The sequence below is a fragment of the Acomys russatus genome, chromosome 26 (assembly GCF_903995435.1).
Source record: "Acomys russatus chromosome 26, mAcoRus1.1, whole genome shotgun sequence".
Classification (NCBI taxonomy): Eukaryota; Metazoa; Chordata; class Mammalia; order Rodentia; family Muridae; genus Acomys; species Acomys russatus.
In genome coordinates this window covers 34,936,901-34,959,149 of record NC_067162.1, presented here as the reverse complement: position 1 = coordinate 34,959,149, position 22,249 = coordinate 34,936,901, and the positions used below count along the sequence as shown (strand labels likewise).

General features: G+C 45.0%; 1 protein-coding gene across 1 annotated transcript in view; it reads right to left on the bottom strand.

Moving 5' to 3' along the window:
* The window catches only part of Hydin (HYDIN axonemal central pair apparatus protein), a 306,967-nt gene that overhangs the window by 198,882 nt on the left and 85,836 nt on the right, over positions 1 to 22,249 (bottom strand). The window contains exons 11-16 of the mRNA XM_051168753.1: positions 18,804 to 19,027; positions 12,320 to 12,387; positions 8,407 to 8,642; positions 5,831 to 5,931; positions 3,166 to 3,301; positions 451 to 615 (exon numbers count right to left, since the gene is read on the bottom strand). Of these exons, the coding sequence (XP_051024710.1) occupies positions 451 to 615; positions 3,166 to 3,301; positions 5,831 to 5,931; positions 8,407 to 8,642; positions 12,320 to 12,387; positions 18,804 to 19,027 (930 nt within the window). The remainder of the gene's footprint in view (positions 1 to 450; positions 616 to 3,165; positions 3,302 to 5,830; positions 5,932 to 8,406; positions 8,643 to 12,319; positions 12,388 to 18,803; positions 19,028 to 22,249) is intronic.

Below are 22,249 nucleotides of genomic sequence, written 5' to 3'. Positions count from 1 at the left end.
TTAATGCAGCTGCTGTGTAGGAGAAGATCTGGGGAGATGGGCATGGAAGTGATCTTGCAGCCTGTAGGTGACCAAGTGATGCCAAAACTTGGCTTTGCTCTGGGAACAACCAAGGAGCCTGTTGAACATACAGATATGCTGACCATGGAGAGACACCAACCGTGTGTGTGTGTGTGTGTGTGTGTGTGTGTGTGTGTGTACACGCACATATGTATGCATATGAAAATAGTGGTACTCAGGTTAGGCTTAAGAACAATTCCTATACTGCCTTACAACTTTTGGGTGTATTTCCAGGTGTTTTACTATTGTAGAATGAAAACATAGAGCCCTTAACTACAGAAGCCAGAGGGTACACAATGACAACACATGCCTTAAAGGAAGAAGCTAAAAACACTATGGTAGGGAGCATGAGACATGAGACTTCAATTGCGATTCTGAAAACTGACTCACCAGAGGTGCTTCTTGGCTCCCAAAGACAGAAATATAAACCGTGGATCTGTGTTCACCAGTGACCTGGGTCTCCAAGGCTAGTGGTATGTTCACAGTGCTGTGGGGGGAGATGACCCCACATGGGGAGGGGCTGGAAAGCAGTACAGGGGGTGGACTTTCATACAGCTGCAGAGAGAGAGAGAGACAAGTGAGATAAGCTAGCCATGTTGAGAGGGGAACAAATGGCATACTAGTTTATTACGGAAACAAGGGTCATTCTGAGTCCGTGGAGAGTCAGGACTATCTCATCATTTAAGTAGTCTATGGTACAAAGACCCTGATTCAGCCAAAAGGACATTAGGTTAAGTGGAGTGTATATGAAGCACAAATTCCCAGGTTCCCAGACCAATGAGATGTAGAGGTGAGCATAGCAGGCATTCAGGACAATAGGCTTTCATGGCCAAGGTCTACAGCTGGGTCCTTTGTGCCTTCATGCTCCATTTCCCATCGCCTTAGACCTTTGCACCCCATTAACGTACGCCATGCCAGCGGCACTTTTGGAGCACACAGTCCTCATCCCACCTGCAACCCTTTGCTCTTGTGATCTCCTTCTTAGCCTGCTCTTCTCCTTGACCTGCCTCAGACACTTTATTTTTCTCGAATTTGCTCCAGTTACCCTACCCCCAGAAGCTGCAAGGTGTGCTCGGAGCAGGGGTGGGGTGCCCTGCTCCGAGGATATTCAGTGTGATGCTTTTCTACAGCATGTGATCACCTTTGTATCTGTCTTTTCTATGGCTGAATATCATTTTTGGAGCCTGGCTTCTCCTTTTGCCAAGCCTACTTCCTGGCCCAAAGCTTACAATGTAAGTCTGGGTAATCCTGAAAACCTTCCAGAAGGCCTTAGATCCCAGCAGAAAGGCACACTGTGTAGCTCTCACCCTTTTGGGACATCCCCCCTACTCTTTCTGCAACTGGTCACTCTACTGTAGTGTATCATTCCTTAGCTGAGCCCCTCGGAGCCTGAGACAACACAGGAGAAGTCTCTAACAGTGACCTTTATCCAAATAATGATATTTTGCCCACAATAGCTTTTTAAAAATTAATTTAATATCTTAGAACATGTGGCAAAAAAATATAGATACTGAGTATCTTAATGCCTGAGCAGGCTTCCCCTTCAATGCTGCACCCAAGGCACGTGTTCTACTGGGTTCCCAGCACTCCTGTGTTGACCTGGATGCAGGCTCTGCTCTGAGTTCTTGAGTATTCACTGTGTAGAGCCTTCCCCTGCTGCTGCTGTTGCTGGGTCTACGTGCCCTAGAGCATGGTTCTTGGTCTCTGCTTATGTCCTAGAAAAGCCCACGTTATGGTTCCAACATTCTCTCCTACAGAATAGCCCTTTGACTAGTGGGAGGTAGCCATCTTGTCTTGACTCAGCCTTCTTTGTTTGGTTTAAGCACTTGAGTTGGCGCTTCTCATGACTGAGACTTGCAGGTGATTTTAGTCACTCTAAGTGATGTGGCCACCCATCCTCCCCATACCCTATAAATTTTCCTTACAGATGACAAGAGCTGCAGAGAACACTGGCAGACTTTTGACCAGTGGTTACCATCTTCCTTCAGCTGTATTTCTCAGATGCAGCCTACACCTTTATTGATTCTGTGCCCTCCTCCCCACCAAAAACAAAACAAAACAAAACAAACCACAAAACAAACAAACCACTTAAATAAGCAGCCAAATAAACCTTTGCAGTGTTCTGAATGAGAAAGCCCCCCCCCCCCCCCCCCGCCCGCGCCCGGCTTGGGTAATGAACACTTGGTCTCTAGTTGGTTGTGCTGATTGATTTAGGATGTAACTGTGGGTTTGTAGCCTCTCTCCAGTCCAGGCTGCCCTTTCTGCTACCTGTATGTTAAAATGTGCTCAACTCACTTCTTGCTCCAGGGGACTGCTGCCATGCCTCCCTGACATGGTGGACTCCTATCCCACTGGAACTAGAAACTAGAATAAACTATTTCTTCTATAAGCTGTCTCTGCCATGGCGGTTCATCATAGCAACAGAAAATTAACTAATAAAATTTGCAAATTACTCCCCCCCGCCAATTATCTTGAATTTACATTGCAGTCTGTACTCACAGAGCTAAAATTTAAACCTAATTGCATTCTTGGTAAACCGTATGTCATTGGCGACCTTCCATTACTCTCTATGAGTCATTCTGAATTTTCTGCCTATGTGACCTGTTTGGTCCCCCACGTAGCTGGGTATAGGAGTGTGTGGAAAGGTCTGTCTGATAGGAATTAAGACACAGTTTCTCCTCCTGTGTAACCTCTAGCTTTCATATCCAAAGGATCCATTTGTAAACATCTCATTGCTGTATCTTGGTGATGCTGTTCAGCCCTGGCCGCGAGCACAAATGAACTCTCCCAGCTCATTTCCCAAGCTTGGTTAATTCACAGGCAATTATTTGCAGGTGCACTTCTGTATGTTGGCTTAATTGACACTTTCTCTTCTTTATCAAGGACAATTTCCCAGGGAAATTAACAGCAGTTCACACCTGCAGCTGCTCATTCATAGAGAGAGCAGTCCAAGTGTGGCTCTCTCACCCGGCTCTCATCTGTGACAAAAATCCGAAGCATGGGGTTCCATGCCCAAGACTATGTCTGCTCAGGAGGATGCCCCTTTCTCACCGAGAGGATCCATTGGAAGAAAGTTCAACATCGAAGAAGGATAAAGCAACTCACCTGAGGCAGGACTTTATAGCATCCAGGAAGGTCGTCATGGTTGACAATCTGGATGGTCTTCTCGTATGGATGCTTCAGGAAGCAGCGTCCAAAGTTCACCTCTGCAGTAACCAGTTGGAGGGTAGGTACAACACACCTGCTCGAAGGAACCCATTAAACAGTTCAAAATGGAGAGTTTGTTACATCCAAAATGTCAGGCTCCTAAGCTAAATGCATCTGCCACTGTCATGGTTTTTTAGAGGATACCGTGGGGGTACAAGTGACCATTTCAACTCTTCTGTCCTGTTATCTCACTCTCTCTCTCTCTCTCTCTCTCTCTCTCTCTCTCTCTCTCTCTCTCTCTCTCTCTGTCTGCCCCCACTTACCCTTAGTTAATCAGGAAAGAACCAGAGGTAGACTTCCTTAAATAGTGACAACCCTTACTTTTGATTTTTTTTACAGCGTTCCTCCTTTATGAAGGGCCCTATAGCCAAGTTCCTCAGGGTAGTGTATCTGGGTCAAATAGGGCCAGTGCCAACTGCATGGAGTCTTAGCTCACTGTGACACTGGAATGGGTTAAAAGCTAACAAAGCTTGAATCATCTAAAAACAATAATTCTAATTCTTATGCAGAGTGGCTGTCTCCGGCAGCTCAGCCCAGGACTGGAGCTGCACCAATGTTCCTTGCATGTAGCCCTGTGTTGCCATTGTTCTATCACTCCGGGGCTTGGGTTTTATCAATGCCTATTGCTCTCAGTGTCTAATCTGCCCTATGTCACTGTCGGGACATGAAGCGCAAAGATGAAGGGGACCGCTTTCTGAGTTACACGGAGCTCAGCGTATGCTGACCTTACAAAGTCCAGCCTGTGTGACTTTGAGGCACCTGCTTTTTGTCTCACATCTCACTGCCCTAGGGAGTAAAAAGTCATTCTGGGGATCAGATGGCATTGTTCAGTGGGGCTGTGACCCTTAGGTCGGGGATGGAGGAATCCAGGTACAATGTAAGGGCGCAGCAAGAGGGGACGAGCCTGGGACGGGGGGGGGGGGGGGTGTGTGGCACGGCAAGGGTCACTGCTGGCTCTCCAAGTGGGTACCATGGGGCGCGACTTCTAAGAGGAGCTCTTCTGTTGAGAGTTAGTGAGAAGTTACCGCAGGGGACACAGAAAATGAGAACATGAAAGGATCTTTCTTTAACCCGATGCCTGTTTCCGAGCAGGGACAAGTGCTCATTTTTAGCTAGTGTGGACACTGTCAGTTGACCCAGTGACTTTCTCAAAGCCATCCCTTTGCTTCCTGAGCCCTTGTGGCAGAGGGGGGTTTATGATATTTTACACGGGTCACAGCAAACCTTAGCAGGAAACTCATAGTCCCTTTAAGCACTATTGCCTTTTTTTTTTTTTTTTTTTTTTTTTTTTTTTAACAATTCAGAATAACTGCAGGGAGAGGAGGCTGAAGAGCATCAGAAACAGGCAGCACAGAAGTCAAATGCAAGGTGAGAGCCAACAAAGGCTGACTTCAGAATGGTGCAGGCTGGACCAAAGAGCTTTTCCTGTTTTCAGTGAAGTAAACAAACATGTCAGATTGTAATGCCTTTTAAGAGCACGGAGGCATCAAGAGTCCTAGTTCCTCCCAGGTTTATTCTTATTCAAGTTTCCAACACACACACGGGGGGCCAGTTATTATCTCTCACCAGTCAGCCTGTCTGCACCTTCCTTTAGGTGTGTCTTCCTAAGACTCATAAGACCTAATTCGCAAGGGCTGACATATGCACTCTGCTCTGTCCCGTCTCTCTGTCCACAGTGTTTGCCTCCATGCAGTTCTGGAGGCTGATTACGGTGGAAAGAGTATAGCCCTATTTAAGCTTAACTTCAGAAATCCTTCCTGACTCACTGAAGAAGAGAGAGAGAGAGAGAGAGAGAGAGAGAGAGAGAGAGAGAGAGAGAGAGAGAGAGAGAGAGAGAGAGAGAGAGAAGCTGGGTGCCTGGCAGATGCAGCTGTGAATAAAGTGCTTGCGGAGCAAAGCCTGAGGAACTGAGCTAAGATCTGCTGTACTCATAGAAAAGCCGCCAGTGGTGGGGCAGAGACAGGTGGACCCTGGATGCTCCATGGCAGCTAGTCTAGGTAGAACCGTGAGCTCCAGGCTCAGCAAGGTGCAGAATGATAAAGCCAGATGCGTAAGACCAATCTCTGGCCTGTAGGTGTGCACAGAGGAGTGAGCGCATCCCTGCACTCAGGTGTACACACACACATATACGATACACAGACACACTCTTCGTGTAACACGAAGACTGAAGGTGATAAATTAATATCATTATAGACTGGCAGTAGCACCTTCTCCTACACGACCTTGGCATATGACATTAAAAACTGAAAATAACATTTAGCAACTCATCACCTCCCTGCTAAAGCCTTCCGGTTGTATACTTTGAAAGGCTCACCAGAGGGCAATGCAACACACACATATATAAAGCCTCTTGGTTCCTAGTATCCCCAGCAAAGGTCCCTTGCAAACATTCTCTGGTTCAAAGCTTTGCCCTTTGTACCCTGGATTCCATTCCCAACCCCAGGAAGGCAAGAGGGACCCAGTACACAGTGTTTAGCAGGCTAATTGCCTCATGGGAGGCAGCCCGACACTGGGCTGGGGAAGGGAGGGGGTACACTAGCAGAGGGGAGTAGGTGTGTGCTACCTGGCTGTGATCAAGAGTGCCAGAACTTCTTCTCCAATGCCCTCCACATCTACCACCAGCGCCAGCTCATATTTCTGCACAGTGTTGGAACACAAGGTCACCTGGGAAGAAAAAAGTGACAAGTTGCTGTTTAGAAAGGCTAGCTCTCTGCACAGGGGGGGGGGTGGGGGCTTGGGAGCCAGAGGAGGGCACTCCAGCCAGCACAGTTTCTAAGTGGCCTGCTTCACTGGATGGATGGTGTTTTACACTCAACAAGTTACATTGTGGGGTCAGGGCTTGGTGAGTGTTTTCAAAAGCTGGGTTAGAGACCCAACGTTGTTAGTGCAATAGACTGATTTCTGTCCCGGGGACTACATACCCACACAAGAGGAAAATGACCATAGATGGTGAGAAACATCAAGCTGACTTTAATTATTACAACTCAAATTGTTCCTTATGCTACAGGGGGCCATCTAAATGACAAAACTTCAATATAATTGAGTAAATAGTGTAGTGATTTTTTTTTCCTTACAGCAAAGGGAAATGAAAATAACTGTGTGTGTTTCAGAAACTGGCTGGGGCAATCAGTTTTTCAAGCTAAAGACTTGCCTCCCCTTTCCAGTTTCATTATTAGAGCAGAAAATAGGAAGGTCCAAAGCCAGGTCCACCTGAGGACAGTCCCTCCCCAGAACATTCTCGCTTGCGTTTGTATTTACTGCTCAGAAACTTGGTGTTTAGGCCCTCTGAAAGCCTCCTTACAACTTTTAATTGCTTCAAAATGATTTCTACTGGAAGGGATACTTGTTAGTCTGGAAAACAGCTTCTGGCATGGGCTAAGGGTTTTCTGCCTATAAATTATGTATCAGGTACTAATTAAAATCTTTTTTGGTTGCAGAGGGAATTGCCGCATGCAAATTTGAGTCCACACAGACCTGGCTGAAGTGCAGCTCAGGAGGGAAAGATGAAGCTCAGAGAGGGCTTTTGCCAAATATACACAACAAATAAAAAGAAGGCAGGCATTGATTTGGAAAGAAAATTTGTCCAGCTCGGAGAAAAGCAGAGGATGTCAGTGTGATTGGAACACTTTGTTTATGTAGTGGGATTGTGGTCGGTAGGAAGAAAGCCCAGGGGGTCTGGTAGGAGGCTGGTGGGGAGACACTGTCTTCCAACACTCCTGTGCTATCTCCAGGGGCAAAAAAAAAAAAAAAAAAAAAAAAAAAAAAAAAAAATCCACTGTGGCTGAGCTCCTAACCAGGAAGCCAACAATCTCCAGAGAGTGCAATGACATCGCAAACCTCTAGACGCCCCCAGAGAGGCCTGTGGAAAGGCTGAACATTCCAAGAAAATGAGTTCAGATGAACAGATTTAAGGTGAGATATTGAAAAGCATCTTGTTTAATTTGAGGATGAAACAGTGGCTGGAGGGAATATTCAATGATAATATCTAAAGAATTAGCCACTTTAGCTATAAAGGCTTCATTTCCCAGAAATCACTGCTTCAGCTTAGCAGCCTTTCATTTTGCAAGATCCCAGTGTCTGAAGAAGCAAAAACCCTCCCTAGTTAACTATGAAATAATCCTGCTGATGGTACTATGATGGCCGCCACGAAGGCCGCTGCACTGTCCTGATTTCAGACCAAGCCTAGGGTGACAGTAGGGTGCTGGGCAGCCTTTGCATCCCTCTTCCTGTGGATGTAAATACAAAGGCCCGATGGAAAGAAACATTGCACTCACATTTGCCAGGACCCAGACTTATGCCACAAGCCTGAAGGGCCTGGCTGTCAGCTTAGTATAAACCTGGATGCTTCTAATTGTGGGGGGCCTGAGTCTGAAGCCAGACTCTGAGTTCTTTCACTCTTCTATTAGAGCCGATGGGTGCGTTGTCTTTGGGGGAACAGTGAATGCATGGGAAATAACAAGAAGCCACGGTTCCCGTGAAGGCACTGGGTCTACAGCATGCAAATCAACTGGGGTGTACTGGTCTGGTGGGAGCATGGTTATTTCTAGAGACACTTGTGTTCTTCTTTTGGCCATTAGACTACTGACACAATGGTTCCCAAGAAACTGGGATCCCTTTCCTCATCAACCCCCGGGGCTCCCAAGATGGAGAGGAAGAAGGCTGTTGCCTGGTTGCTCTTTTCTCCTGGAAAGAGATCTTCCACAGTTCCGAAGATTGGTCGGACTGCCTTGGAGGAGAGACTAGCGCTGAGATGGTGGTGATGGTGGTGAAGCCATATCCAGACCAGAACTACGCCACTTAAACTGAGTCTCATGTTAGGACCCCAAGACCACTGAGCGGTGGGGCCACTGGATTTCTTTGTTCCCTTTTCCGTGCTGTGAATTTGACTCTCTACTTGGTTTATTGATGACAGTTTTGCTAGAACGGTCTGAGCACAGGCAGTTCCTTAGCAATTCCAGTAACATGAGCTATGCTAATTTCTTTGCCCGACCTGTTTGCATTTGGTTCCGTAGTCTCAGTTTTGCAAGTGGTTCTTCTGGCACTCCGTCTCACTGTCACTGGACAGAGAACCCTAGGTGAGGTGTCGGCTATCTGAAAGATGGGGGTTTGGCTGTGTGGGCTGAAGGCTGCGCACTTTACCTTGATGGCAGCAAAGCCCTGGGCACGGATGGTGCCGCTGCTGGGAGTGATGGTGAACTCTTTTGGTTTCGTTGTAGATACTTCTGTGTTGATCCATGACCGTTTTTTGCTGTCTGACTCCTGAAAGTAGCTTGGGATGCTACACATGCCTTCGCCATCTCCACGGACACGCAGGTTGAAGGTCATGGAGACCAAAGATGTATTATTGAGGGAACACATCAAAGTATGGGGAAATCCTGGAAAACGAGACATGAGGTAAGAAAGATTCCCTTCCCCCAATAGCCTCCTGTGGCCAATAAATCTCCCCTAGCAATGACCTAGCATTGTTTGTAATTCCTCACTGTGCCTCACTACTTTCTAACTTGTTGTACGTATGTATGCATGTATGTATGTACACATGCACGCATGTATGTATATATGTATTGTGCATATGTGGGGGGGTATCTGGAGGTCAGAGGTCAGTGTCAGGTGTCTTCCTCTTATTCATTTTATTTTTTGATACAGGGTCTCTCATTGAGCCTGGGGTTTCTTTGTTTAGTTAGACTTGCTGTACAGAAAAGCTCAAGGATTCTTCTATCTCTTCCTCCCCAATGCTGGCCTTATAAGTATGCTCTGCTGCATCCAGATAGCTCACACTCTGCATCCAGAACCCAAGCTCTGGGAGATCAAATTCCAGTTCCCACGCTCTCACAGCACATCAGTGACTCAGCCGCATCCCTAGGCTCTCCGTGCAAAGTCTTTCTAATGCATTTACCAAGTGGCAGACTCCATTGTGGCATCTTCCCCTTCCCAAATGTATGTCACTCTCTTCGTGTTTATTCATTCCCTGTTAAAGCCTTAAATCAACCACACAATCAATAAATGCATTCCATTCATTCATGAATCAACTAAAGAATATTTATTGTGCATTAATTCATGCAGGTTAGACAGTAATACAAAACAAGACCCTTGGTTGTCACCCAGGCCCCTCTAAAGCGGCAGCCTCTACTGTTAAGTTATTTTGAGTTGTCTTGTAGAAGTGCATTTTGCCTTTGGTCTCTGTGCAAAATGCAGATTTTAAAAAAAAAAAAAAGGATCATACTTATTCCTATTTGCCAGAGTATGAAAAGAGAAGCCTACACACTTTGGTCTGCTGTTTGATCTAGGGCTTGCCTAGAGGTAACATGATGTGTTCTGGCCCTTTCTGAGAGCCATGTTCCCAGGGCTGCTGGCAGAGTGTGCAATCATGGGCTGTCCCAGGAAAGACTTGGTGGTCTGAGGTAGAGCTAGCCAGAGACTAACACTAGTTCCCCTCCCCGAGCTCTGTGCCAAGCGACACTCAGCCCCATTCATTGCCATCTACTTGGTGAGGCTCACACTCCTTTTGTGAGAGATGTAGGTCTCCCTTATGGGAAAACAATAAATACAACGTTTAGCTAGATTCCCTGGGTGGCTGTTATCTTGCCATCACTTCTAGATCGAGAATAACCACAGGATAATGTACGTGTTTACTTCTTCTAGATACAGCCAGGAACGACTCTGAAAACTACACTGACCTTACCTGGCCCATCAGTGAGGTAAACAATCTACTAATATAGGGTTATTATGAAAAATGGAATCCACAGTCACATGGTTCTCCAAATAACAACCCAGACCAATTCCCTCAGCCAGAAGTTTTTCACAGAATAAACTCATTAAAACTTACTTAGGATAGTTCCTTGTACCAATGTCTGCGTTGTCCCCTACCCTTCACAGAGCCTGTGGGGGTTGTTGGTTTGTTGAAGACTGGTTATTAGTAAGAATGCTAGGCCCTTCATTCTATCTGCAGTCTGTTTTATCTACAGATCTACCAGAATGAAAGTATTTCACAGTTCTTAACATGTGTATTTGCTCTAGTTAGCGTCTGTAGATAAGACTTAGGGTAATTAACAAGAGTATTGGTGGAATGTTCTGGGATTCACAGGGGAAACTTATCCTTCTTCCTGTACTCAAATGTTGGCTTGAAGGGGACCATTCTCAAAAGATTTCATTCTCCTTCAACATTTATATGTTTATCTGATGCAAAATTCCCGTTAGAAGCTCTTTCTAATTTCTTGGGGCTAAGATGGCTCTGCGGTTAAGAGCACTGCTACTTCTGCAGAGGACCTGGGTTTTGACTCCTGGAACCCACATGGTGGCTCACAGTCATCTGTTAACTCCAGTTCTAGGAGATCTGACGCCCTCTTCTGGCCTTTATTGGACACTGCACACACATGGCATGCTTACATACATGTAGGTAAAGTGCCCATACACACAAAGTTTTTTAAAAAATCTGAATAACAATGTCTGTCTGTCTGTCTGTCTGTCTGCCTGCCTGCCTGCCTGCCTGCCTGCCTGTTGCTAGGCCTGGAATCCAGGGCCTTGAACATTCCAAGCAAGTACTCTCCCACTCTGCAGAATCTTCACCTATAAAACCTCTTAAAGAAACCAGAAGCTATAGATCACAAGACCCCACAGAAGCAGCAGCAGCAGCAGATAATTTTAAAAGGTGAAGTGTGGGGAACACAGCTGTGAAACGATGGGCCTCTAAAGAAGCCACTGCACGTATTCAGTAGTGTGCATGGCCAAAACCTTTAGACTCTTGGGAGTCCTGGGCAGACTTTAGAGAAAACCCTCATGTTTCTAGTAAGCAAAGACTCTTCATAAAGCAGAAGGGAATGTACGAGGCGGCACATTTGTAGTTATTCACAGAAGGAACTCAGAATACAGGAGATACGTAATCTGGGAAAGGTGTGTATACTTACATCATGTGCCTTATGTATAACGCATGTGGCGGTCATCATATAAAACTTGCTGACTAACTGAAATTCTCCCAACACCCAGATGTAAGGCACCCAACAAACACATTGCAAATAGGGTTTTCCTAAAGAACTATTTTTCTGCACAGTAGATGGCCCACTCAACACAAAGCAAGACACACAGGAGACAATGGGATGGACTGGGAGGACTCAGGGATATGGATTTAAATGAGCATTTCTCAAGTTGGGCTTTTCCAACTATCATCTTCCAAATAGGAGGACAAATTAACTTTAAACCAAGGCAAATTATACCACTAAATACAATTTAAATTCTCTTTCTCAAGAGATATGCCACATCAAGCGATAGGATTTGGTTACATGGGGTTGGACATCAGTAGATCATAAATACTTATCATAAATTTCTTCCTTCTAATCAGCTAGGTACCAAATTTTGTTTCATTGGGGCACCATCCCAATTCTGCCAATCCTGTGTGACTTTGGCAAATCATTTAACAGTCTCAGGGCCTCCATTTTGATGATCTACACTCGAGACAGAGACTGTATCGCTGAGAAGGATCCTTGGTTCAATCACAACGCTGCACACCACACACTCAGCAGTGAAAACCTGTGAGAAACAAGCGAGGGAGACACCACTGCTCCTACCGCAGACAGGAGGAAGCATCACAGGGCAGCCATCCAGAAAGATGACAACACAGACAGACAGAACATCCTTCAGCCTGGAGCCTCGGAACTGTGGAGTCAAACCTCACCAGCCTCATTAGAACGCCAAAGCATCTCTCTAAGGAGGCTGCTATGCAGCCAGATGGGCAAAATCAGAATAAATCAAGCATTCAAACACGTGTCAATGGGGACCATTCTTATTCAAACCACCACTTTGGGGCTTACTGGCCAGCTCAAGGAGGTAGTTGGTATTTCTGAGGATGACATTGAAGATTATCCTCCAGATTCCACCTGTGTATACCACATACACACACACACACACACACACACACACACACACACACACACACACGCGCGTACATACACACATGCACACACACATACATGCACACATACGTGTGCGCGCGCACACACACACACACACACACACACACACACACACACACACACACACACACGAGAATATAGTTACTCACCATAGGAAACATCACCAAAGTGCAGAGCAGGGACATTAAAATGGAATGTAGGTCCAATGACACAGCCTCTGAAAGTCAAAACACAAATTGGTAAAATAGGGGATGAATCCAATCAGTATAGTAATGATTAGAAGCAGGAAGAGAATACACACAAATAAACACGCCTCGGCATGGAGTCAGGGACAGAGTCTAAGAAGCCATGGCGTGACAGGCCATTACAGGGGCCACTACAATCACTTTTCAGAGTGTATAGGTGGTATCTCAGTGGGCACAGCATCCGTGTGCAAGAGTATGCGTGGGAGTAGAGATCCATAGCACCCACATAAAAACTGGGTGAGCAGGGGGTTCACTTGTAATACCAGCACTCAGGAGGTGGAGACAGGGAGTCCCTGGGGCATGGTGTCTAGCTAATGAGAACTGGTGAGCCTCAGGTACAGTGAGAGACCCTGCCTTAGCAAACAAAGCAGAGAGTGGGAAAGATACCTGGTGTCACATTAGGCCTTAGCATACATGTGCACATGTGTGTTCACACACATGTGAACATGAACACAAACACATGCATACCACACACTCATACACACACACACACACACACAAAAAAAATGTTTTTCAGGTCTCAAACTGTAAGTTTTAGGAAATGACAGTGTGGTTAGTGAATTTGTTCCTACCAGTGATCAGGGAAGAGGCAGCCAGATCACCAAACTAATCCCACAAAATGTGGTTAATTTGGATGAATCATATGCACTGTAAGGAAATCAACTCATCAAGATACAAAAATTGGGGGAGGTGGCTAGGTGGTTAAGAACATGTACTGTTGTTACAGAAGACTGGAATCTAGCTCCAAGCACCTATGTAAGGTGGCTCACACTGCCTATAACGTCAGAATTAGGGGATTTGATTCCTTTTTTGACATCTGGACACCTGCACTCATATGAGCACATGTCCCCTCTGACATATATACACATAATTAAGGATAAAATAAATAGTTAAAAATAAGAAAAATGTATATTGGGTCTTTGGAAATATCCTCCCTATGGGCTAGCTTTCATAGTGTTGGATGATGCTATTCAGGCCACAGGGGAGGGGAGGAATTACCACTGGTCTTACACAGCAGTGATCCCTGCACACTACAATACTACACTAACCAGACAAGCAAGATGTGCTCACTGGTACAATAGAGGCATGACAGTTATGGAGGTAACCAACCAGTTTGTGGTTGGATTTCAGGCTGGTTACACAGGAGAAAAGTCATTCCTTGGTTGGAGAGGTCAAAAGGGCTTAGGTGGCAACTGTCTACTGTTGTTTTACTAAATAAAGATGTTGTCAAACTACTTTCTACGTATTTATACCCATAGATTAGTGCTGCTATTAACATTGGTCAAAGAGAATGAAAGAAACTGCAAAAGCTTGGGGGAACAGACTCTCTCCTGGGGCATCCAGAAAGATTCATAGTTCTACCATCACCTTAATCTTGGCTCAATTAAGACCAGTGTTGGGCTTCTAATCTATAGATCTCTAAAAGAATATATCTATATTGTTTTAATCTACCAAACTTGCGGTTATCTTTCACAACAGCCAAAGAAAGCTTATCTGGCAGGTATTTTGTTTAATGGTTAAGCGACAATTATTGTTCCCCATGGTCAATACCTTTTAAAATGCCTATAGCAAAGGTAAAGGCTGAGCAATCTGTACACGTGGTAAAGCGATAAATGGTAGAGACACACAGATACCTGTTATGCCACATGCAGCACGTTGGCACCTTAGTGACACCACTGGCTGCTAGAGAAGTGGCCCTAACATGCTAAGAAGCTACTGCAAGCCTTGAGGAGTGACCACAGGCAAGACTCAGCGTGGCAAGTGGCAAGTCTGAGGTCTGTTCACATGCCTGCATTTCAAGCTGATGATGTGAGGTGATTTACAAAAGCCTGTCCAGTGCTCAGCGGCACGTTAGGATCCAACTGGGAATGAAGCCGAAGAAGTTCACAGCTTATACACTTGGGTTGGAAAAGATACTTCTGGGGGCCAGAGTAAAAAGTAGGTCAAAAGTATTTGAAATGAACAGGGACAAAAGAAAGTAGGAACAGAGCAGGGGGAACTGCATAAAGTCATCATTTAATCAGTGCAGAGCTTGAAAGACCCAGAGATAAAGCACATGCAATCACAGGCTCCGGCCACTGAGAGAACTGCGGCTAAATGATGCCACCTGGACTTGAATGTGGTCGCGTGAGTATCTGGAGAAGGAGCTGAGACTTCTACATCTTGGCTCACGGGCAGCAGACAGGGGACGGTCTCAACCCTGGGCATAGCCTGAGCCTACGTATGAGAGCTCAAAGGCAACATTCACAGTGACATACTTATTCCCACAAGGCCACAACTCATTATAGTGCCATTTCCCCACGGGCCAAGCATTCAAGCACACGAGTCTATGGCAGCCATGCCTATCAAACCACCACAGTACACCAGCCCAAAATATGTGGGGTCCTGGACAGGGCACCTGACAATAAAAGAATAAAGTAATAAGTGAAGTCATAGTAAGACAGAGCTGAAAACACGATCTATTGTATATTATTGTATTATTACTTTCATATAACCAGGCCTTTACTTGTAGTGCCAGTGACTCGCAGGTTTTCTAAACCACTGTGCACAGTTCGAAGTGCTAGAATACTTTTGAACACATGCCACACTGGGTTTGAGAGGAAGTGAAGTGGAGAAGAAAATCTATGCAGGTTTTTTTCCTCCCTCTTAGTAATTGGTAATGTGTTTAGGGATAAAGCCCCAAGCATTCTTTCAACAGGTGAGTTTTTCTTTTCACCGAGAAAAAGCAGAAAGCACTTTAAAAAGAAGGTGGGTGGGAAAGCATGGAAATTTGGAGGAAATGATCCAAGAGAGGTGTGTGTGTGTGTGTGTGTGTGTGTGTGTGTGTGTACACAAGACTGTTCCTGATACTGCCTGTAACACCTTACATTTCCATCAGTGTCCATTAATTTTCCCAATGCTGTGACACAGCTGTAAAAAAAAGCAACTTAAGAAAGGAAGGGTTTATTTTGAGTCACAGTTTGAGGGTGCAGTCCATCACGGTGGGGAAGGCCCTAGGCCATGGGCTTGGGCCACCCACCATGAGTGTGGGTGAACTCTGACTCTTGACCCTGTCAAGCTGACAGCTGACACTAACCACCACGCCAATATCAACACATGCATGCACCAGTGCCTCCACATGCTCACTAGTGCGTATTTCCATCTTGTTTCCTACAGGCAACTGCATGATGGTGAGGCGGCATTTCTTGACATGCATTTCCCTCACACCTATGTCTTTTTGAGATAAGTGCCCTAAAAGCTTTCTGCAGTTCTAAATTTTGTTACTTATCTTCTTATTGCATTGTAACTGTATATATTAGAAGTCTCTTATTAGATATGTGAATTGCGAATACAATCTCCCACTCGGTTTGACCGTGTACTCTGGAGCACAAGTCTTTTTACATTTTGATGAAGTCTAATTTATTTATTTGTCTTTGCTTGCTGTGTGCTTAGGTGCCTTGTCTGAGAAACCACTGTCTAATCCAAAATCATGCATATTTATGTGTGCTCACTTTGAACAGTCTCCTAGTATTGGCTCTTAAATTTGGGTCTCTGATTTATGCTGAGGAGGTTTCTTTCCGTTATTAAGCTTTTAAGCTCTTTTCCTTTTGAGATCATGAAATATTGGTGGATTTTGGCAAATGCCTTTTGTATTTACTGTGATAAGCATTTGGATTTTTATTTTATTTTGTTGATCTTGTATGGCATCGATGTTGCATCATGTTGAATGATTTTCCTATGTGACCCAGCCTTGAGTTTCTGGGGTAAAATTCGTCTGATCCTGGTGTTTAGTCTTTTTATGTTTGTCTGGTGGTTTATTGTTAAGGATTGCTGTGTCTATATTTACAAAGGGTGTCATTTGTCTTAAACATATAAAGGAGCAGCTCTGTATGCCTGTATCTTAGCCATGTTTTTGTATGGAGGCACGTTGATTGCTGGATGCCGTAGAGGGTATATGATTCTTGACAACACATTTTGACGTCAAGAAGTCAGAAAGTTTGATTCAGAAGCTTAAAGAGTTGATCTGCTGGAGAGGACAAAGAAGCCTCAAGGGGCCAGGTGAAGAGCTTGCCACGAGCTGTGAGTTGTTATGGACATAAGCAGTGGGCTGGTGTCCATACTATGGGAAGGTGTCCTCCCATCCTTCTCATGTGGTTCCTGATGCCTGAAGGATGTAAATCATGGTGTGCACCTCCTGGAGGAGTCTGTGTTTCAAATGTTTGGGAAACAACTCTAATTTTTAATGTTTTTTTTAAAAGATAGGGTCTCATGTACTCCGGGTTAACCTCAAACTTGCCATGTAGCTAAAGATGATCTTGAACTCCTGATCCTCCTGCCTCTACCTCCCAAGCACTGGGATGACATCTGTGCAACACTATGTCTGAACTGACTTTTAACATTATAACAAATAGACAATTGAGGGAGAAATTATAAATGTCTTGAGAGTGCTTCAGATAAGCATTGAAATTGTAAGAAAATCCTAATTATGATGAGGTGAGTGACCATGCATGCTACTAGGTACAGCCACTTGCTTTCTTCAGTTATTAGGGACTGTCTGTAACAACAACAACAACAACAACACAACAACAACAACAAATGTCATAAACTGAACAGCAAATGACAGAAACGCATTTCTGTCCTTGGAAGGGTCGGTCTTGGCAATAGCTGCTTTTACTCAAGGGCTTCTGCCTTCAGCTGTACATGGCATCTTTACTGTGGTGTGTGTGTGTGTGTGTGTGTGTGTGTGTGTGTGTGTGTGTACATGTGTGTGTGGTGTATGTATGTGTGTATGTGTGTGTGCATGTGTGTATGTATGCCCTAATCTTACTTCTAATCCTCTTCTATTGGATTACAGCCCACCCACATGACCCCATTTTAATTTAATTACCTACTTAAAGGTCTCATCTCCAAGAATACTCACATTCTGAGGTGCTAAGACTAAACACCTGGAAGTCTGGGGACACAATCAAGGCCATAAAAAGGCTTCTTGGGTTGAGTTTGAGAATGAAAGGCATCCTCAAAGAACCAGCCTTTGAGCTGATCTCGAGATTCTGACTTTCTAGTCGATACCATGAGCTCAATAACTTCCTTTACCATGTTGTGCCTTTCTTTCTTATGCTGCCCTAGGTTCCAAGAGACACATCAGTGTGTAAGGGGATGGGACCTGCTATCGGTAGCCACAGAGAGACTTCCATGTTTTAAAAGAACCTGCTGTGCCTGGGATCCAAAGCTGGATCTGAAGGTGTGATCTTTCTTTTTGGAAGAAATGTTCTATTTAAGCACCAGGGGTCAATATCTTCCTGACGGGTTCCAAAAAGATTTTTTTTTAAAACTCAAGGACAAATTCTGCTGTTCTTGACTATCAGTTATCACCAACAGCTGGAAAAGCCCTAAAGAGACTTCTATCATAAAAGCTGTGTCTAGTCTTGGCCAACGGACTAATAAGTGGTCACTTTTACAGTGTGTGAGGGCACTATAAATAAGACTGTTTAGAAAATTCCCATATGATAAGAATGAATAACAAAGATTCAAAGACCTTGTGAGAACAGACAAGGAGCTGTTGTCAAAAGCACACGTTGATTTGGCGGCTACTGCAATAACTCGTTTTCCCCAAACAGCTTAAAACACAGGGTGTAGTCTACACTATGCCACCTTCAACATGCCCAGTCTCTTCTGATCTCAGAAGCACAGAAGAATCTGGACTGCTTAGTACTTGGATGGGAAACCATGGGGTGCAATTATAAGTCAGTATTTAAACGAGTGGTTCTCAACCTTCCTAATGCTGCAACCCTTTAATACAGTTCCTCATGTTGTGGTGATTCCAAGCCATAAAATTTTTCCATTGCTACTTTATAACTGTAATTTTGCTACTGTTACGAAGTCTGACATGCAGGATATCTGACATGCCATGCTTAATGAAGTCTCAAGGCATAGGTTGAGAGCCACCGATTTAAACCCTTATTTGATAGGTTACAACTTACAGAAAGATGTCAAGATAGCATCTGCACTCTGCACCTGCTGGCACTCAGAGGAAGGATAGCAGGCTACCAAGAAGAGACTTGATACCCTATGAGCATATACAGGGGGAGGAAGTCCCCCTCAGTCACAGTCATAGGGGAGGGGACTAAGGGGAAAATGGGAGGAGGGGAGGAATGGGAGGATACAAGGGATGGGATAACCACTGATATGTAATATGAATAAATTAATAAAATATAAAAATAAGATAGCATCTGCATCTGTATTACAATGACACCCATTATGAAAAAGAAATGCTGGTGGGTGTTTAATAACATCTCATTGTACCAAAGGGTTCTTCTTATCAACAGACAACCAAGACATCTACTTTTTGAGGCTCTGGCAAGCAGAAGGTAAAACTCCAGTCTCTACCTTAGTTACAAATGTACCATACCTAATGGTCAGTTTCACGGGCTCCGGGGACCCGTTAACATCGACCAGGAAGTCTTCTTCGAAGTGCCCCAGGATGGTAGATCTGAAAAGGATCTGGACAGCTTGGACCCCGCTCGGCTCAATGATGCCTTCTTTAGGGCTGAAAACAAAGCAGGCGCCCAAGGCTGAAGTTGGGGGGATCACGTTGAAGAGGGCGTCGATGCTGCCTTTGTTGGACAGGATCGCCTGTGTCGAGCCAAGTCAGAGGTCAAAGGGACTGTGGTCAGCTTTTATGTAAATATATGATGTATTGTCAGCAGCAGGGGAAACTGTTGGAATTATAACCAAAGGAAACTCTTGGGAGAAATAAATGGCCTGGTGTCCTGACTGCTTGAAGATTGGACTCCCAAGTCACAAGGTTGCTTTGTGCTTGCAGTGTTCGCTCTAAAATTAAGTGAGTTGTGGCTGGAGTGATGGATCAGAAGCGTGAACACTGTTCTTGCAGAGGACCCGTGTTCAGTTCCTAGACCCATATTTGGTGGCTCATGACTACGAGAACTCTGTTTTCACAGACCTCACACACACACACTTGAACTCACATGCGCCCCCAGCCACCTACACATATACATAGTTAAAATTTTAAAAAATCTTTTGCTGTCATTTAAATTATACTAATGTCATTAAATGACTGGTTATCGTCCTATCTATGCGTGAAGACTCTTGGACGACCTTTTAAATATTCTTTCTAAAGTAACCACAGGAAGGCAGGCGATTCTCTCATGTGCATGAGGAGACTGAGGGTAAGCGCAGGCCATGAAAGAAGAAAGCATAAAAAAGCATAAAAAAAACACATAAAAAAAAAAGAAGAAGAAGAAAGCAAATCAGAATGGAGCAACAACTGCCTCAGCCTGGGCCTGCCATGGAGCTTGGAGACTGCTTTATCAGATGTCCCCTGGGATGCTCTCTGCGGTGCTGTGAGAGGTCATCCTCCTGGAAGGTGGTCGCCTCAAGACACTATTGGACGAGTGGCTATTTGGGCATTCTTCTGCAAAATAATCATTTTACTACAACGTTTCATTCCTGTATGTTAACGCCCCAGACAGCTGGTGCCCCTAACTGACCGCATAGTAAGTTCTAAGTGTGCATGTGGGGAACTCATGCCTGGCGTGCAGAGTCCTCCACAGCTGGCCTTAATGTGATGTTCCCGCCACACACCTCACCATCTGTATGCACAAACCTGCACTAGAGTCACACCGTTCTTTCCTTGGCTTGCAGAGACAGTGCTCTTTGTTCCTTGACAAGTCTGCGTTTGCACCTAGAGGACTGGTTTCCTCTCCTGATGCCTAGAAACAGCCTTTAATCTGCACCCAAGACTTTGGAGGTTAGTCAAATCAAGTTATTTATCTGTCTTCCTCACACTATATAGAGACCAATCGTAGTTCTAGCTATGGAGAAAGGCTCTTAGAATACTCTTAAATATTCTCTATAAAGCAAGCAAGGAGGTGGGCATAGCTAGTTCTTGTACCCGTATGAGGAGGTTGGGGTTAAGCAAAGACCGAAAAATGTCCAAAGACACCCAACTCCCCCTGCCAAAAACTTAGCAAAAAAATGTGAGGTCCGTCAGGGACATGGTGAGGAATGATGGAACATGCAGGAAGCTAAGGAAAGAGTCCTATACAGGTCATACGTGGACAGAGGTCTGCAGAGACAGTTCTAGGAAAAGAGCTTGGGGTTTCGTGTACAAGGTCACCCTGACCTTGAAGAAGAGGGTGATTTTGATGGGGTGTGGATCCAATACCAGAAGACAAATGCCCAGGGAGGGAGGGGTGCAGAGGAGATGTGGCCAGCTGGCTTGGATTCCTGTTTTGAGATAAGTGGTGAGGGGTGAGAACGGGCATAGGAGAAAGATGGGGAGGTATCTTAAAGGAGACAGAGAGTGTTTTGTAGTGCCCTGCCTGCAGGAAGCCCCCCACCACACCACAGGGCACCTATTGTGTTGGCAGGACAGTGTGTTCCGTGGCCAAGGAGATCAGCTATGGCTAGAGGTCGAGGAGACGAGGCTCAGAGGTTCAGGCTGCTCTGGACAGAAAGCCTTGTTCTCTGCAGAGGAAGGCAGCCACCCCTGCCAATGGTAGATAACCAATGCACCAAAGCAAGAACATAAATAAGGCTGCTTGCTGCTCGGCTCATCTCTTTATGTTTATTTCCAATCTTCCTTGTCCTTTTAAATTGTCTTTCTCTTTTAAAGAGACCGCGTAGAAAAACAGTGATGGCTAAGGACTCAGGAACCAAATGACCTGGGTTCAAATCCCAGATCTGCCTTTGACTTCCCAGCTAAGCAATTTTAGATAAACTCCCAACTTTGCCATCTCTTCTCTTAACTTCTCATATTGCTGGGAGATTAGATTTATTCATTCATGTAATTGTGAAAGTTTACCTGGCAACAGTTTACAAATGAAAGTGATACTTACATCACTATTGCCCCATGCTTTGGGCATAGAACTCATGGACATCTGCCAGTGGAAACTCATGGTCTACTCTTTTTAAAAATAAATATTTTTTTTATTCTTTGAAATTTTCATTCATATACACAATACATCTATCTTAATTATATACACATCCTGAAGGCTACTCTCTAAGGCAGAGGTTCTCAATCTGTGGCTCATGGGGGTTGAACAACCCTCTCCCAGAGCTATTTCACAGAAAACAGAGATATTTGCATTATGATCCATAACAGTAGCAAAATTACAGTTATGAAGTAGCAACAAAAATAGCTTTATGGTTGGGGGTCACCACAACATGAGGAACTTAAGGTTGAGAACCACTGCTCTAGACTTTCATGACCCATCGTCTTTCTCTCTGGACATAAGCAAATCCCCATTTGCTTGTTGCTTTTATTGTTATTTGGTTAACATGGATGTTTTTACCAGGCTTTCTGAACAGTGACAGCTCTTTTCTCTCTCTCTCTCTCTCTCTCTCTCTCTCTCTCTCTCTCTCTCTCTCTCTGTCTCTCTCTCTCTCTGAGTGTGTGTGTGTGTCTGTTTGTCTGTCTGTCTGTGTGCCTGTGCATTTGGAGGCCAGAAGTCATATCCAGTGCCTTCCTCAATTAGTCTCCACCTTACTTGTTGACACAAGCTCTCACCAAACTTGGAGCTTACAGACTTAGCAAGACTAGCTGGCCAGTCCAGGGCTCTTCCTGTCCCCATCTCCCTAGCACTGGGGTTACTGGGAAGTGCCACCATGCCCAGGTGTTTACATGGCTTCTGGGGATATGAACGCAGGTCCTCATGCTTGCCCCGGAAGCACTTTACTGACCGAGGCATCCACCCAGCCCCAGCTCCTCTACCTTGGAGGCTATGATATCATTCTCTTACTCTTGCCCAGTGTTTGGGACATGGTCCCGAGGCTCTTACCCAAGAGGTTCAACTCTTGGGTGCAGGGCTCAGTTGCAATAAAACTTGATCTCCC